Source organism: Lissotriton vulgaris, chromosome 5 (genome assembly GCF_964263255.1).
Source record: "Lissotriton vulgaris chromosome 5, aLisVul1.2, whole genome shotgun sequence".
NCBI lineage: Eukaryota > Metazoa > Chordata > Amphibia > Caudata > Salamandridae > Lissotriton > Lissotriton vulgaris.
Genome location: NC_141693.1, coordinates 851,303,856 through 851,321,947, shown reverse-complemented (window position 1 = coordinate 851,321,947; position 18,092 = coordinate 851,303,856). Strand labels below are relative to the sequence as shown.

Genomic DNA, 18,092 nt, shown 5'->3' with positions numbered 1-18,092 from the left:
AGAAAGTCTCATGAATTACAACTGTGTGTTTGTACAAGTAAGTCAATGGTCATCAGAGTATCATTGACCCAAAATCAACTCTGCATCTTAAATATTCTTGCTGAATGTTTCATTTTTCCTTCATGATTTTCATCATGTCTAACCTATTTTAAGATGCATACCATTAATCGCCTTCCAGTACTTGCATGCTTTTTTCGAAAGTGCCCAGTTCACAAAAGTAATTTGAGACAAAATCCTAACTTTACAACTTTCGGTATTCACAAAAGGCATTTAGGAGCAGTGCTTAATTTGTGCTGGTGCTTTCTGGTGCTTAGCACCGGCACTTATTTCTGAGGGCCGGGTCTACAGAGTACAGTGCACACGATAAAGATGTATGCTTTGTAATGCGAAAGAACAGTCTCCTCCCTGAAATTGGACTGCCAGAAACTGATGGTGATGTGACATGACGCCCCTGCCTCAGCTCAGTGTATGTAACTAATAGTTTAATACATGCAGCAATAAAATAAATAGTAGCTGTAGTGCCCTATGGCCACTACCAATCAATTACTGCAGTCCTAATAGATGATTAATTATTAGCCCATCCCCATGCCCCGTTGTCCCTCCTTGGCGGTAAATCGTCAAGTGCTTGTGTTTACTCCCGTGTCGGACTTTTCGCCCGCCCCAGCATACTGCGCAACTGCAGCTTTAGACATTCTAGAAAGCAAGCAGTGTATCTCGCAGAAGAAGCCCTATAATTAAAAGGAACAAAAGGCAGTAAGTAATTAGTAATTATTTAATGTTTTTTTCGTAACATGCACTACTGTCTTGTACTTAAATGGTTGAGGTGCCCAGAAAGGTGCAACCAATGTGGTGTGGATTAGTCAAAGGCCAGGGCTTGTTTACAAATTCCATTGTAGATGACGACCTGCTGCCATACAAACCTGATTGCTGGGCTACCTGACTAAGCATGGGCGGAAAATCCGTTTCGCTCGCGGATTTTGCGGATTTTCGGTAAATTCGCAATCCGCGAGATTCGCGAATCTCCCGCAAAATCCGCAAATCCGTGAGCAGCGGATTTTGCTCGCACTGTTCGCACTGTTCGCGTGAGTTCGCGCCCCGCGAATAAGTGCAAAATTGCAGAAATACGATCTTAGCAAAACTGAAAGTAACTACTTACCAGGTTCAAAAGTTCAGGCTCATCATTAGTAGCCATTTCCTGTAGTGCTTCCTGAGGGGCCCCTCCAGAGTTCAGTTGCCAGTTGAAACTATTATGTGACCCTGCTCTGAACCTCAGAATAGTTACACATATGCCACAAAGGTCCTGAATTACAGCTAAGGGAGACAAGCAGGAGCCAGGCTGGAAGTTCAAATCCATTAATCAGCCCCTAATGCATTATTGTCAGTTGGGGCAGGGCAGGTGTTGTAACTAATTTTGCAACAATGAAAGCACTTAGCAAGTGCAAAAGATCACTTATCAGGAAGCACTAAGGAAGCAGGTGCCAGCTAAAAAAATATTCTGTGACACATTAATCAGCCCCAAATTAATTCAGGTCACTTGAGGCAGGGAAGGTGTGCTTGCGTTGCCACAATAATGTACACTGACTGGACAACCAGAGGGTGCTGTGATGAAACAGAGGGTGGCATGGGTGGGCCAGAGGGTGGCATGAGTAGTCAGAGAGTGGCAGTGGTGACAGAGAGTGGGAGTGATGAAGAAGAGTGTCCCAAACAGGCTGGACACGTAGAAACAACAAGTTCGCGAAACTTGCGACCCGACAGGTAAGTTCGCAATTTGCGACATTGTAAAAAACCCTCGCGAACTGGCAGAAACCCGCGCAAACACACAAAAAAAAAAAATCCGCAAATTCGCGAGAATTCGCGGATTTTGCGGATTGCGAGTTCGCAAATCCGCAAAATTCGCGAACGCGAGATTCGCCAAATTCGCCCATGCTTATACCTGACCCGAGTCAGGAGTGATAAATAATATGTCTCTATTTCTTAGCACATTAAGTCAACTAGAAAGAGAAAGTTTACTTGTCTTGCATAGAAAATAAATGGATTTTAAAATGGCGCAGTGAAACAGACATCCGTATACTGTCCGGCACGGAGATCTAATGTAAATAGCAAAATGTAAGTTTCAGTCTGACGTAGAAAAAGAAATGAAAACTAACCATATCAGTCTTCAAACAGACTTGCACACAAAAGTTTCATCACCAGAGCAAAGAACAATTTCACAGTCCTGCAAGACTTGCGAAGAGCAAATACATTTAAAGATTTTTTTTTTAAAGAAGGCTTTTGAGTATTTCCCTAAAAGCAATGTTACTATTAAATCTTGCACTATTTAAAAATACATTTTGACCAACAACATTATTCCTTTTTAATACACAAATTGTGATCTACTCAACATACATCTGCTCCTTTAGGCTCACCCTTAGTTCAGGGTAGATGACACATAATTTTTAATTGGACAAAGCATCCGAGAGCACTCCAGGGACAGTATGACGCCTGAAATGCCAAAGTGTGGGTTTTTACTATTCCAGAGTACCTTCTTGCTGCTGAGAAGTGCAGGTACTTTAACTTGAAAATGAACAAAGTGCAGGTACGTGGTACCTGAAAGTACTAGCTCATTTAAAGCACCAATTATGACTTCAGTAATATTCCAGAAATACATACACATTTGTCAATGTGCATGGGGTACAGTTACACATTTGTTTTACTGTTTATAAAACAGGGGTTCACACATACCTTTTTCTTTCTTACAGGGGGATTCTGATTTTCCCGTAGACAATCCCCTTCTGTGATATTTGTGATATTTGTGAGTATTTGTAGAGCGCGAACTTTCGCTCCGGAAGGAGCATCTTGGCGCTGAGCATGCCCGTGTGAGATGAGTGATACATGGCGAAAATCTGGGTCTAAATAGCTGCCAGTACAGAAATGTCTGGTTGTTGGTACACCCAGGTCTTGAGGAGTTGTCTCCTACACCTAACACATTTTTGTATTATTCCTTCTACAGTGCATCCTTCAAAAAACAATTTACTTTTTCCTTGACAAGAATAAATCAAGGTTTAAATGTACCTTTGTAAATGCTTGCAAACTTGCAAGTTTGTGGGTCTTCACATAATTTGTAAGGCATTCTTGAATGTGTCCTTGTTTAATATAACTGGTGCTCATGTATCAATACATTTGGGTTGAGTTTGCTCTATGTATAACTGCATTAAAACAATTCTGATATACTCACAAATCATATTATAGGAGCTATTATTATTAGTTATTGTTTGAAGAAATAGTTTAGATTTTCTTTCCAGATGTTATATTTTTGAAATATTGAGGTAATACTGTGAGGTAAGACTGTGGTATTGTTTGTCTGTGTGAGTTTTATTTGCTACTGACGTTGAGACTTGTGTTGCTTATTTTGTCCATGAAGTACTGATGTTTGTCAATTTATGTGTATAGTGAGAAATTTTGGCTATAAGGTCTTTTAGGGAGTACATGACAGCCTTGAGAAGAGCATTGCATTTGGCAGTAGCATTAAGTATTGAGTTTAGCTAATGATCTGACATTTGCCACAGCGATGTGAGTTTGCTGCTCTCTGGGCTACTTTAAGTATCACATGGTTTAGTGGTGCTAGGTGGATCCTTCGTGTTTTTTAAAGCTTAAGGATGAAAAATGGGGAGTATATGTTTTTAGTGTTAAAGGTGCTTGATTCACAATAGTCCATCACGCCAACTTTTGTTTAGCCAGCATAGTGACATACAACACTACTAGACCACTTTAGGGGTGTATGTTACTTTTTCTATCAGGTGATGGATTACAGAGTCACTTATTGACACTAGATTAGTCTGTATCATGTAAAAAGAAGACAGGTGACTTGGATGCATGTAGGCCCCAAAATCCTCATGATATGTGTTAAAATGTACTACTTGTGGATCTTATGCAAGGCCCAGAAACATATTGTTGAAAATGGAGTTCTTCAGTTATTCAAGCTGACTTTTGAGAAGGATTCTGTACCAAATGAGAAGAGCAACAAAATCTATATCTTTATGTAGCATTCCTTGAGCTTGCTCAGGCTTTTGGTTCTGTGATTCAGAACTGTTGTCAAAATATGGAAAAGTTGAAGATTGACAGGGGTTTGATATCTTTAATTGGTATTTTGTACATTGATACCTCAATAAATGTACCCATGGACTGGGGAGGGGATTTAGTTATTCTCAATATGACAAGGAGGGGGTGGGATAGGGCTGGGCATGGGCTTCTGTCCTATTTTGTCTCTACATCACTGAATTTTCCCATGGGGAGGATGACTGGGTTAAGGGTGTGCCCATGTAAAGTTAAAGTGGTGCCCTCCTTCATACAGATTATACAGCCACTCTTCTATTCTGTACCTCCATGGACAATTAAATCTATGTGCAGAACAGGAAAGAAACAGAAGAGGCACATTTCTACAGTGGGAAACATTGTAAAGTGCATGAGGTGCACATAGAGAGGATCTAAAGCGGTACTATATTACTATACATTATTCTGTTGTAATATTGCTTCTGAAAGTAACTTCCAGGGTTGGTGGTTCCCTCAATCTCTTTTCTACGCCAGTCGAGGATGTGGGTCGAGCCAGTGGAGGAAGTGGGTGGAGCCAGGGGAAGTGGGTGTGGCCTCCAATAACATTTTTAGCACCTGGGCTTACTATTTTACAAATTAAGCACTGTTTAGGAGTAGTAAAGATAATTGGCCCGATTCACAAAAGTAATCTGAGACAAAATGCTAACTTTACGACTTTCGATATTCACAGAAGGCATTTAGGAGTACTAAAGTTAGGATTTTGTCTCAGTCAATCTTAAATTTTGGTCTTAAATTAAACTTAAGTCAAACTTAAGTTTAACTGAGAAAAAATCCTAACTTTAGTACTCCTAAATACCTTCTGTGAATACCGAAAGTCGTAAAGTTAGGATTTTGTCTCAGATTACTTGTGTGAATCGGGCCCAGGATTCCTAAAATTACTACTCCTAAAGTGAGACGAAATCCTAACTTCAAGACTTTCGGTATCCACAAAAGGCATTTAAGAGTAGTAAAGTTAAGACTCCTAACTTTACTACTTCTAAATGCCTTTTGTGAATACCGAAAGTTGTAAAGTTAGGATTTTGTCTCAGATTACTTTTGTGAATCAGGCCCTGAGTTATTCTATAAACTTTTTGGTATCACCTGTGCCATCTTTTCACACCCTACTTCTATGTCCTGTAAATGGCCATTAGCTATATTGGGTAGTTACGTCTGTCTTCCCTTATCAGTAGCTTTCTTAATACTCTAGACAACACTCAAAGATTCCTTTTTATCTAAAATTGGCAATATTAATAAGTGATTCCAAAAGAATACTTCATTTTCCATTAGTCATGCTGCACCGAGTTATGAAAGATTTTGTAAACATAAAATCCTTACCATAAGTAACAGAATACATGTTGTGCATAAATTGGGATGTTGACTTGTTTTAGGTTATACCTGAACATACATAAAATGTGTGGTAGTCTGAAAAGCTTTGGACTAACTGCTTCTTACATATGTCATACTTTCCAGCTTCTTACATATGTTATACTTTTTCAATGTCTTCAAGGTTACAGAGGGGGTAGACCTGAACAGGCGGGCATTTGCCACTAGATTGTCTTGCGTTTAATATTTTGACAGGGAGGCCCTAGTAAAGTTTATTCAGTCTACTCTCATATACTTTAAGTCTTATTCTGGCACAAAGGTAGGAAGACAACAGTCTTTGAAAGGGCTAAAAATTGAACAGAAGGTAGCACTGGTGCAGAAAAGAACATTTGAGTTAGGGATCTTTCTAATTGGCACCTATCGACAATTAATACTGAAAAAAAATAGGATAGTTGCCTACTCAAAACGATGCTCCTGTGTGCTACATTCTATAACTCTCTGATGAAGCATTTGAAACTTTGTGGGTATGATTTCTATTTACTGTTTGACATTACTCACAAGTGAAAAATATAACACATGTGAGGATGAGGCACTGAAATAGTTTCAGACGGCTTTGCCTTCTTTTAATGTTTATTTCGGGAGCTTCTTGGTTGTTTGGGGCAATTTGTCTTATGTACAGAGTAGGGAAAACCTGTATGAGTAATAGAACATGTCTGATATATTAATCAATGCATTCCATTATAATTGTGCTTTGATGACCTTTTTTAATGATATAATCCCGATCTCATCCCTATAACAATTACCTGTATTGATAAAAGTATTGTGTAAGCATTTCTGAAGAACAATTAATTACATTTATCTGCATTTACTTATGGAAAACAGCATTATTTATTTAAGCCATGAGGTTTAATTTAACATGAGAGGACCACACACTATACAATTACGCATACATGTTATTTGCACTCTAGTCTACACCAACAAAAACTCACATCCCCCAGCATCCACTTAAAGGGCAGCTAAGAAGGATACAGTATACGATCATCTCGAATTTGGCCACTTGCAATGGAGGAGCCAAAAGTTATGCACTGTATCCAACAGTAAATGTCAAAATGTTCCAATACAAACAAAGTCTCTTTAACCACATGGCTGCTAGGCGTTTTCCCGTCCTGCGCTGAAAAAATGAAAATCACATTTATCAATGACGAGCTGGCCTTGTCATCCGCGCACGGCAGGTAAGCGCCATGACGAGCCCAGCTCGTCATTAGCTTCGAAGGGGTTAAGCGTGATAGAAATAAACACAGCGTCTACGTTTTTATGAACAAAAAACGGAGAACACTGTCTAAATCAAAAGTAATGCCCGGGAACGAAGCAGGCACTTACCACTTAGCTTTTCTTTGTTCAGAGTAGCTCTTTGCTCCGTCACATGAGTGGAACGGACTTAGAGGACTAAAGGACGGGAACGAAACGTATCCAGCACGGCCCCCTGAACTGAGGAAGCGAAGAATCGGCTCTGACAGAGATGCCGCCTCCGGATGATGGAAGATTACTTCCCATAGTACCGGGGTCGTCGTGAGGTTAAGTGCGCTAGGACAACTCACTGATAGGAGGCAGCGCCAGAAGCCCACAAAATGCGAGCAGTGGAATCCATGAAGTAACAAATAGGATAACTGGAAACTCCACAGGGAAGCTGGAACAACAAGCACAGGGCAGCGGACAGGAGAGGCTATATACTACCTTGCCCCAACAGCTGACCTCCGTTGCTTCTTCCTGCGAAAACCCCAAAGGATGCTGGGTAATTTAGTTTGTTAGGCACTTGTTTCCCAGTCATTCCATAATAGCCTGAGAGGCAAGTATATGCCTACGTGTGCCTACGTGTACCCCGATGTCTTGCTACGGTCATGACAGCCATGATGAGAGCTATACCACATGGGATGGGCGCATAGACCCTGATATAGACACTGCTTCTTTCGTAGCATACTGAAAGGAACCTTATTTGCATGCCATCTATTGAGAAAAAAACTCTTGCCCAGTGGAGTGCATATCATATGAGACGTTGTTCATGAAAGTCAAAACCTCCTACATGGTCATGATTGCCCTTCTGTAATAAATGTGACATTCTTCACACTTCACAGTACTGCAAAACATATCTTATAGCACAAGTTATCCACATACATGCATTTCGTTTGCATAAAAAAGTGATTCCATAAAGTGATTCCATACTGCCCTGCAATGTTTATTCACATTTATGAGTTGAGCATAATACATCAAATAACCATATTTATAGATCCATTCTAATCTTTTTCTGAGTATTTATTTTGTAATATCTGATTAGGTAGGCATGTTTTACACAGCATGGGATTTTTGCTCAAAATTGAATGTAATACTTATTTTGGAATCCATTATACTACTATTCCGTCCTTCAAGCCACCCGCATAAGATCGAAAATAATAGAATCTGATAACGATTTGAAAATCTGTCTTCATAAGTACTGATAGTGAGTCTACTTTGTTCACTCAAGGGATATATTATCCCAACACTGCATTTAATATTTCATAACCAAACCAATCTGCAGTACTATGTTCAATCATTGAGACCATCCACATGAGAGGGAAGGCAGTATACATAAGGTCTTTTCTTTTCAATTTTTTTCTCTAACAACATCGAGAGGTAACATAACTTTGGGCCTGTGTAGAGTTTGGCAGACCGGGTTACTCCGTCACAAACGTGATGGATATCCCATCCACTATATTACAATTCCATTATATCCTGAGGAACTTGTAATACAGAAGGTGGGATATCCGTCATGTTTGTGACGAGTAACCTGTTTGCCCAACTCTAAATCAGGCCCTTTGTTATTAACAATACATTGTTTGTCTGCAGGTTCCAGCTGTAGTCTCCTACGAAGGTAGTGCTAAAATTACTTAGAATTGTGCTCCAATTTATGTGATATAAAAGTGAATATGTGACTTTATTCTGTTTGAAAAATGGAATGAGAGAATCTGAAAATGTATCACCAAAGTTTTTATTTATATAAGTTGTCTTCATCCCAAAGCAAGTTAAACACACCACTAACTAATGAGGTAGCCCATGACCCTAAGAGACAGTATCTAAATCCTATTTCAGTACTCTTCAAGTACATATTTCTAAAAAGATGGTAATAGGGCCTGGTGGTTAACCTAAAGTTGCCTCTATCTCGGCCAGGGAATTTGCAAAATCATTTATTTATTTCATTTGTAAAGCGCTCTAACACCTGACGGCATCCTGGCACTGAGAAACACGGAGTACACGGCAAGAGGCAGACAAAAGAGAGGCAAGGGCAGCTAATACAGAACAGTACCGCAGCAAAACTTTCAGAAACAGAAGGGTTTTTAAGCTTTTTCTAAAAGGAAGGAGATCACTGATCTGTCTTAATTCCAAAGGAAGTCCGTTCCAAAGCCTGGCCGCAGCAACCGTAAAGGTTCTGCCACCGGCTCTGACTTTCCTAAACCTAGCTACCTTAACTAATCTGGCTGAGGTGGAACAAAGGTTTCTAGCTGGAACATACCACTCAAATTTCCTCTGCAACATGACCGGGCCCATCCAGTGCAGGGCTTTAAACACTAGGCAGAGGGACTTGAACTGAATTCTCTGTCCCACCGGGAGCCAATGTAATTCTGCCAGGGCCCTGGAGGACGAAGACCGTCTTGGCCAGCCCAAAGCAAGTTTAGCTGCGGTAGACTGAATTCTAAGAAGTCTGTCCAAAAGGGACTTGGGATATTCATGCAAAAGGGCATTACAATAGTCCAGTCTGCTCAAAACTATACTCTGTACAACTAGTGCCCGTGCTTGAGGAGGTAGTAAGGGAGAATTTTACGTAGTGACCTAATGATCACAAGGCAGCTTCCCACCGTTCTGGTGACTTGAGCCTCCATGGTCAGCTTGTTATCAAACATAATGCCCAAGTTACGAACATTCTCCACTGGTCTCACTGCAGTTGACATATCACTAGGCCAAAAGTTACTAGGCAGCAATGAGGGAATTCTGTCCGCAGAGCAAAAGAGAACCTACGTCTTACCGGCATTGAATTGCAATGAGTTATCCTTCAGCCACTGAGCCGTATTACGCAAGCAGCAATGAAACTCCTCAGTAGAGGTAGATTGTTCACCCTCCAGTGAGAAGATAAGCTGTGTGTCGTCCGCATAATTTGTGATGTTAATCCTATGCTCTTTAAAAACGGCAATCAAAGGATTCAAATATATGTTAAAGAGTATCGGGCTGATTGCCGAGCCCTGAGGTACCCCATGTGTGATGTTAATCAGTTCTGACTGATAGGGAGGAAGGGACACCGCCTGCGTTCGACCCGTAAGAAAAGAGTGGAACCAATGCAAGGCGCAAGGCTTCACCCCCACCTTCTCCAGCCTGCTCAGCAGAGTTCCATGGTTGACTGTGTCTAACGCAGCAGACAGGTCAAGCAGAATAAGAACCATTGCCTGATTTTTGTCTGCCCGCAACCAAAGTTCATCCATCACGGTCACCAGGGCCGACTCTGTACCATGGGCATGCCAAAAGCCGAACTGAACCTCCTCCAACAATTTGTGCTGCTCCAAATAATTGGAGAGGGTCCTACTGACCACTTTCTCCGTAATTTTGGCCGCTATTATGGGGCTGATTACAGATTAGCCTAAGCGTAGGAAACAGCTCTGTCTCGAAGGTCTTCCAAATTTTATGAGGAACGGGATCTTAGGGGGAGCCCGATTAAATGCCCTGTGCTACTTTACAAAATTCTTCCAAGGTCAGAGGAACAAACCCAGTTAAAACATTATCACTTTTAGTGTCTAGGTGGTCAGTAGGAACGTCCTTTACCTCTTTCTCCTTATCGCCACTACCCACAGAGTCAGAGGTTCCAAGTACCACATGCTCATTCTCCTCCCCTAACTCGTCAATAATAGCTTTGATCTTGAGGTGAAATAAAATTAGCTAAGCCATTACACAATTCCTGGAAGGGAATCTGCTTTTTTTGTACATTCCGGGTTGGCAAGATTCTTTAAAATATTACAAATACTTTTGGAAGCATTGGGGGCATTAAGGATAACATTTGAAAAATATACTGCCTTAACCCTGATTATCTCCTTTTTATAACCCACAATCTTGGATTTCCATATTTGTTTATGCAAATCAGAGTAGCCCCTTCTCCAATTTTTCTCTGCCTGCTTACAGTCCAATTTCATAGTTTTTAAGTTATTATTAAACCATGGCGCCGAGGGACTACCTCTGGTTCTATGCTTTTTCAGCGGCGCCACAACAACCAGGTCTGCCGTTATCTTTGCGCAGAGAGAAGTATAGTTTTCGCCTACTGGCTTAGTAACTGAAAAACAGTTATCTACCGCAAACAGCGGAACTGAGCCCCGCTTGTGTTAGAGCCCCTTCCAGTCACGACCAACATAATTATTTCTAACCCCACTTGTTCGAAGGTTCTTTAATCATTAATCATATATACTATTTCTGTACTGAATATTATTAAACTTATTCTCACCTTGTCTGCCAGTGTAAGAAGAATGCCAAAATGTGTGCTACCTGCCTTCTTCATTCCACTCTTTGCTCTTGACATATCAGATTTTCCCATGAAATGGTCCAAATATCCTCTAAAGTTTTTCATTCATACCCACCGTTATTTACACACGGTTCCCTGTGCACAATCTACTTAATGTTATTATCTATTTTTTCAACTTTAGAAATCACATCTGATATTCAAAACTGGGCTATGATAGACCATACACCAGGGATCATAAAAAAATGAAAACTTTGCATTTACTATAGGACTGTCACTATGTCAAGTGTCAGACCGGTCCTTTTGCCCTCTGACCCCGGATATTGTGGTGATCTTCCCAAAACACAGAGCAGGAACCACATCTTTTGACAGGTTGATGAGGCTTTGATGCCCCTCTTACTTAATTTCTCTGAGATGTACTCGAGATGGTAAAGCAAGAAGTATTGGTTTCTTCTTCAGTTTGCAACTACAGGCATGTTATGAATGTGTGAGAGTTAACAGGCAGATCTTCTTCAATAATTCTAATTCCACTCTTCTACTCCCATTTATTTATTATGTCTTTACTATCTTTATTAAATTGTGAGAATTTCAGCACTTAAAATTGTTGGAGCTGCTGCCATTCCTGAATTCTAGTTAGAAAATAGGTCTAAAATATTAACTTTCTCCCAGTCTCATTATGCAAATCAAATCAAAATGGCTTCTTAATTGTAAATATTTAGCAATAGCAACCTCATCCTGGGAACCCGTAAAACTAATTGAATAGTCAAAAAAGCTTCCACTTTTTTGAACCCCATGCATCTCCACAGGAAGAGTCAAGTTTTTTTACAAGGGGACTAGGCTATCCGTGTTCTTAAACTTGAGCGTCCTGCATAATCTTTTGTAATTCTGATCTTTTTGAAAACCTTAACGGTCTACATCTTACCCAAAAATAATACGTCTATATTTTCCATTCCAGGTGAAGACCTCTATAATTTGATTTAATTTAGAAACAAAAAGCAAATAAATATGTTCACTATTGCTTGAAAAGGCAGAGGCACCTAGGGAGAATAACCATTGTTATTATTTTGATCTAGCTCAACAGAGACAAACAGATTGAACACCGACTAACTAATTAATTTTATTTTTATCCAATATGGTCCTACAGTTTAGTTGACACAGGCCTTTGCATCAGAATATTGAAAAAACGAATAGAAACCTCACTTGCTTTGAGACCTCGCTCCATCAGAGATATTCTGACATAATTTCACTTTTGTGTTTGAGGTATTAATCCTACAGCCAGATGCCCTGATTATCAATCTATAGTTCTGAGCATTTGGCTCACATTTCTAATCCCTGGGTATCAATGGAGGGCTACATCATCAGCAAAGAGCTGAATCTAAAATTAAAACATTTGATGAGCACCCTGTTCCAAGTAGTCTATCTCACTCTTCATGGCAAGGGGCTCTAAATATAAATATATATGGTTATATGTCCCAAAACATATAAGATCAAGGCCAGGTGCAAATCCTATTAACCAGTTAGTCGGTTTGATTGAGATCGTAAAACATTGATGAAAATCCTTGGCAAAATGCAGGCACACATGGTCGATTTTCTAGTTGCATGACTTTTCCGAGGTGAAGGTCTTATTAGGTTTCTTATATTTATACTCACAAAATATAACACATGAGTAGGCTACCTTATGGCTTAAATGTATGGACAAACATTTTCTTTCTCCCAGATTTGATCGCACAAAGAAGATCTCAATGATGGTTCATAACATTCAATTTCCTCTGATGTTTAAGAATGTGCTTCTCAAGCTATATGGTAGCGAACTTGTCAGCACAAACGTAATTTGCCTTAGGCTGCATTAGATGTTCCAACATTCTTTATTTTAATTATTACTCTGATATTTTATTTCTTTTGAAGCTTAATTCTTCAACATGTGACATATTTATCTGTGTGGACCAGTAGCAGATCATCCTAGAAATTAGCCTTAATTTATATTTTCTGTCACTACTCTTGGATGAAAGTTCTGGGTTTGAAGGAGCCAATTACAGTTTACAGTTTTGTATGCAGTGTCATTACTTTGAGTCTATTCTATTTAAAAGTGAAATCCAAATGGTGGTCTTTTTGTATTCGGCCATTTAAAAAATCCTGTGCATCTTATATGTTCCTGACATATAAGGAGATCATCTATATAGTCTTTCCACACCTAAATGTAATTGGCACAAGAATGAGCCTGTACATAGGTATGCATTTATTGATGTACTGATTTTCAAGATTGTCAACAGCCATAGCCCCTTTTGAATTCCTTAGACTTACCAATAAATGTGGTTTTCCCAGGAAAGATAATGCTTTGTAAATGCCAACTCGATGCAAGATGATGGCGGTAGGAACATCGAAATGCCCCTAGCACATTGAGTAAAATGTCTTCCTTGCTAGCTGTCTTTAGTGGCCTATATTATGCTCATTTGTGCCCATTGTTACTGAGACATTATTTGACATATCACACTTAATTCAATATATGAGCCCCATCCTTATTAATATTATTAGCACACATACAATCCAATGTTTCATTAACAAAATCAATATACTTCATACTTATTTGCTAATTTAAAACCATTACAACATACATACATTCAGATATTTCATTTAAAAAAATCAATACACTTCATACATGTTTGATCGTTTAAGAACCCAAATGGATAATTTGGTTAATTTCATTAAATAGTAATATTATGAAACATTAGGATCTTAGGCCCATCTTGTAATAAAATCACCATTCATTAAAATGTTTGACCCCTCCTATTGTGTGCAAATCCAACTGCGAGTAGGTATCTACTCAAACTGAAATGTATATAAGAGAAGCGTTTTGTTTCAGGACTCTTAGGGGTTCTTAACCCCATTTTGTTGCATAGTGGGCAGATCCATTTCTTCCTGATCTTGTCATAGGCCATGCAAAAGAACACATTTGTGCAATATTTTCAATGCTACCTTGGGTTCATAAAGTGCATTGAAGGCTTTGAGTTAGAGAGTTCCGTAACAGAACTTCAGGTACGATATTTTACCTAGATACAGTTGAATATTATCAAGGAAGTCCTCAAAGCTGGGGCTCAGTTTTATGGCAAGAAATTGCAAAGTCAGCCTACCTAAGTTTGGATTACAGTGAGCAGTGTTAAAAATATGGTCCCAATAAACTTGCTTCGGGTGTTTCTTAGAGTGTGGTATTAATGCATGTGCTCACTCCAATGGGGCCAAGTTTGATAATGAAACAGAAAGAGAGTCACCCTTACTTAACCACAAGGGAACAGGGTCAGTCAGCAAGTAGAAACAAGGGTTCCCTTGGCCGTGTGCCACTATTTCATACACTACTTCTTTTCTAAGTCAGGTCTCTTGATCTTGAGCCTGTGGGACTCGTCAAGCATTCAGATCTATCAAACACACGTTTGATAAGCCAATCCTTAACATGCCAGAACCAAGGGAAGGTTAAAACTCTATCTAATTTCAGCAATTCTCCTTGGCCTTCCCTGTAATGTGCAAGTTCCTGTGTGGTCCATAATCTGATCCAGAAGAGTATTGGTCTAAGAACTGCAATATGCTCTGTTTGATTTTTAGATCCTGGTACATAGATATTAATGGTGTTGACAAAGGCAAGCCTGATAAGCCTCTCATATACATTTTCTCACAGAAGACAAGCCGTTTTATATTGCCTACCATGCACAGATTTGTCCCATATAGGGATGCTGCTTGGACCTTGTGTTTGTAGTTCTCCATGGCAGGTAAGATCATGTTGGTTGTGGACATGTGATGTTTATTAGAAACAGCCCTTGAGTAGTGTGGTGGATTATCCTTCCTTGATTTATTTGGGGATTCCATGATAATCTAGAATCAAGTGTTAGTCCTAAATAACTAAAGTTTGATACAAGCTCCAGTGTTCGTTTGCCAACTATTTAGTTTCTTCTGAAAGTCCTATGGGGTTTTATGGCCAAACACCTAGTCTTACTAGTATTTACTTTCAATCCCTTTTTGATGCATTATGCATTGCAACCATCTAATAGGTTTTGAAGGCCCCTTGGCGTCTGTGAGACTAGAATGGTATTGTCCACAAAAAATAAAGCGGGAATAGGGATTCCCACAGAGTTTTGAGGAATCGTGGCTAGAATTCCTGAGATAATCTACAACATCATTAATGTAGAGAACCGGGTAGGTGCGAGTATGCACACCTGCCTCACTCCTCTGCTGATAGGGATGGATTCTGTAAGGTCATTCAGGTCCCAGAGGACTTTGGCCAAATTATCTTGGTGCAACCTAATTATCTGGGTGAAACTATCATCAGGCACCCCCTGGTTCTCTATCTAGGCGCCCGTGTGGGACAAGGTCAAACACCACCCTCAGGTCTATAAATGCAAGGTATATGTGGCCCCCTTCATTCTTATGTACTTCCACATGATGCATAGTAACCTGAATACCTGGTCAACCGTGCTTGTGTGGGTCCTAAACTCTGCCCGAAAAACTGTTAAGATGTTATTATTGGTGATTTAATCATTCAGTTTATTCAGGAATATGCATAGTGTAAATTTGCTGTATTACATCTAGGAGACTGATCAGCCTGTAGTTACATGGCTCATGTTTGCTCTTCTTTTTGTAATTTGGTATTGTTTTGACCTCTTTCCATGTGGAAGGGACAGGTGCTCCTGACGCAACTGCATTGCAAATTCGATTGACATAGGAAACCCAAATATCGTTATCATATTTAAACAGATCACCAGGGATTTTATCCATACCAGGGACTTTACCTAACTTGATAGGAATTATTTCCTCTATCGTTTCTTCTAATGGATTGAGTATTCCATATCTGCATTTGTGGGGTTATTCAGCGGCTGATATTTTTCATGCAGGTACTCTACTGGTTCGGAGTAAAGGTCTGTCAGGTGTCAAACCCAGGTGGCTGGGTCCAGGTAATGCTCTGTGCAGGTGGCAGAGTCTATGCTTCCATGGGCAACTATTTTCTAGAGTGTCACAGTATCTTTGGACTTTGCCGCTTGCAACAGGTCATTCCAAGTCATCTCCTCCCAGCTTCTGCATACCCTAATTGGAGCTTTAATATAACTGTCACTGGCCTCTCTGACCATCGGTGCATTTTCACTTTTTAGTGCCCTAGGTATGGTCTTTTTGGCCTTTGTACATTCCGCATTATACCACAGATTACACACAGGAGCTCCATCTATTCCACACCCAACATTCCATTACTGATAATAAGGTAAAATATACAGTAGGTGTTCAGAACGTATTATGAAGAAATATTCCAACTTCCATATTTGAAATCCACAAGTTATATTTCACTGTCTAAACCAACGAATACATTCATAATTGTAGAACATGCACTAAATACTAACCAGTTTTCCTCTAGATTGTGCATATGTCAGAGATCTTGAGGCTTCCTCATTGAACCTCTCTTAGTCCTTTACCTAAGTGACTTCACCTTTATCGGCAGCTCTGATTAGAATCTTGCTTGGATTATAGGCTTTAAAAGTGGAGGATAGTTGTATGCCTTTTCTAAATCCATCAAGTCTATTTAATTGGACCATTTATAGAGGAAGAATGGAATGTTAAGTGCAATGTGAAATTTGAAAGTATATAAGAAGTATGGTTTATTGCCTGATTAAAAACTCGAAAGTGTTATTGTTAGATGAGTGCTAGGCCCCCACCTCTAAGGAGAATGGGTGCTTAGTCAAGATGGAAAGGTTATTTGCAGCTACGTCAGCAAATATGGACTACTTATTGCAGGTGTGACATATATCTGAAATAAAGATGCAGTTGAACTTATGGATGATGAAAAGGTTATGTCTTTTTCCTGACTTGGTATTAAGACGGGTTCCTGATATTTTTGTTTTTGTGTTGGGGTAGCATGCAGCTTGAGTGTGTTGTCTATTCTCAGATGTTTTGATGGTTGTTGGTACAGTGTTGTGGGACCTTTCAAATCAACATAAGCTGACTGCTAAGCATTTGATGTAGTGAGAAGGTTTTGTTTATGTGTGGCTGTGGGTGTGGGGGAGTCTACTTGTGAATGCAAGGAGGTGCAGTTGTTGTAATTTGGCTGCCATTATGAAGTTAATTCATGAAGTACTGTTGTGAATTAGTAATATTGACTCATGGTGAGAGTGTTAGTGTGTCTAGAATCTGAGGAAATATTTTAACTACATTTTATGACCTATGTCTTCATATGGATAGTTAGTTGAGTGACTTTTGCCTACTGGACATAATTTTCCTCAGCATTCCCTTATGCTGGAGCTTGTTCCCTTAACACAATACTACTACCTTTAGAAGACCATTAATAATGCGTGATTCAGGCATTCAGGCAGATACAACAGATGCAAAATGTTTCACACAGCTTTATTGGTAATAAAACATGTGTATACATTTTGCCCACCTTTTTATTTGACATCACTCTCTGAAGGATGAATATTTGAAAGTTCACCCTTAGTCATGTACCATGCTTTGGTTGTCTTTAGTGCATCTCAAATTATCATTATTATCAATCCTTTCCCTCTTTTAATTAGGTCAATAGTGATATTACGGCTGCATTCAAGGAAGGTGTAAAGGTCCTGGGGAACTTTGGGATTGAACTGTGCTGGAGAATATAATTTAGGGTTGTTTTACCCACAAGAATGTGTACTGCAGCAATGTTTAAAATCTAAAGCCTTGAAGTCAAGTAGGGACTAACTGACGGATTGTTCAGACACCAGAAATTGTATTTCTGTCAGAAATGCAGGAATTTGAGAAATAAATATTCGAATCCTCAATTACTGAGGGTGAGGTTAGGTCAGTGTGAAGAAACAGAAGAAGATATGGTGAATAAAGTTAGTTGTTAAAATTCTGTACCTGATCAACATTTCCAAACAAAATGTCTTCCTGCAGACTTGGACATTCTCAAAGGACAAATCCGAGCCTTAGATGGACAGTTTCGGGATATACAAGCTACCTTCTCTAAGCTCAAGAAAAGTAAGTTTCTTTCTTATTTGATTAGGTTCTATGACATTTATATGTGTTTTGGAAGTGGTTCAGCCCTGTGGTGTGATGTTTGCTTAGAAACAGGGTTTCCCTCAGACCAAAAACATTTATTAAACCAGTATGGCACTGCCACCTACATATTGACACAATGTGCATGTAGGAAACCGATCCATTGCCATTAAAG

At 39.6% G+C, this 18,092-nt stretch overlaps 1 protein-coding gene across 2 annotated transcripts in view; it reads left to right on the top strand.

Annotated features, from left to right (window-relative positions):
- Positions 1 to 18,092, top strand: part of LOC147711693 (mannose-binding protein C-like) — a 64,467-nt gene that overhangs the window by 43,253 nt on the left and 3,122 nt on the right. For both annotated transcript variants that reach the window (XM_086922413.1, XM_086922414.1), the window contains exon 4: positions 17,816 to 17,899. In XM_086922413.1, coding sequence (XP_086778539.1) covers positions 17,816 to 17,899 — 84 coding nt within the window. The remainder of the gene's footprint in view (positions 1 to 17,815; positions 17,900 to 18,092) is intronic.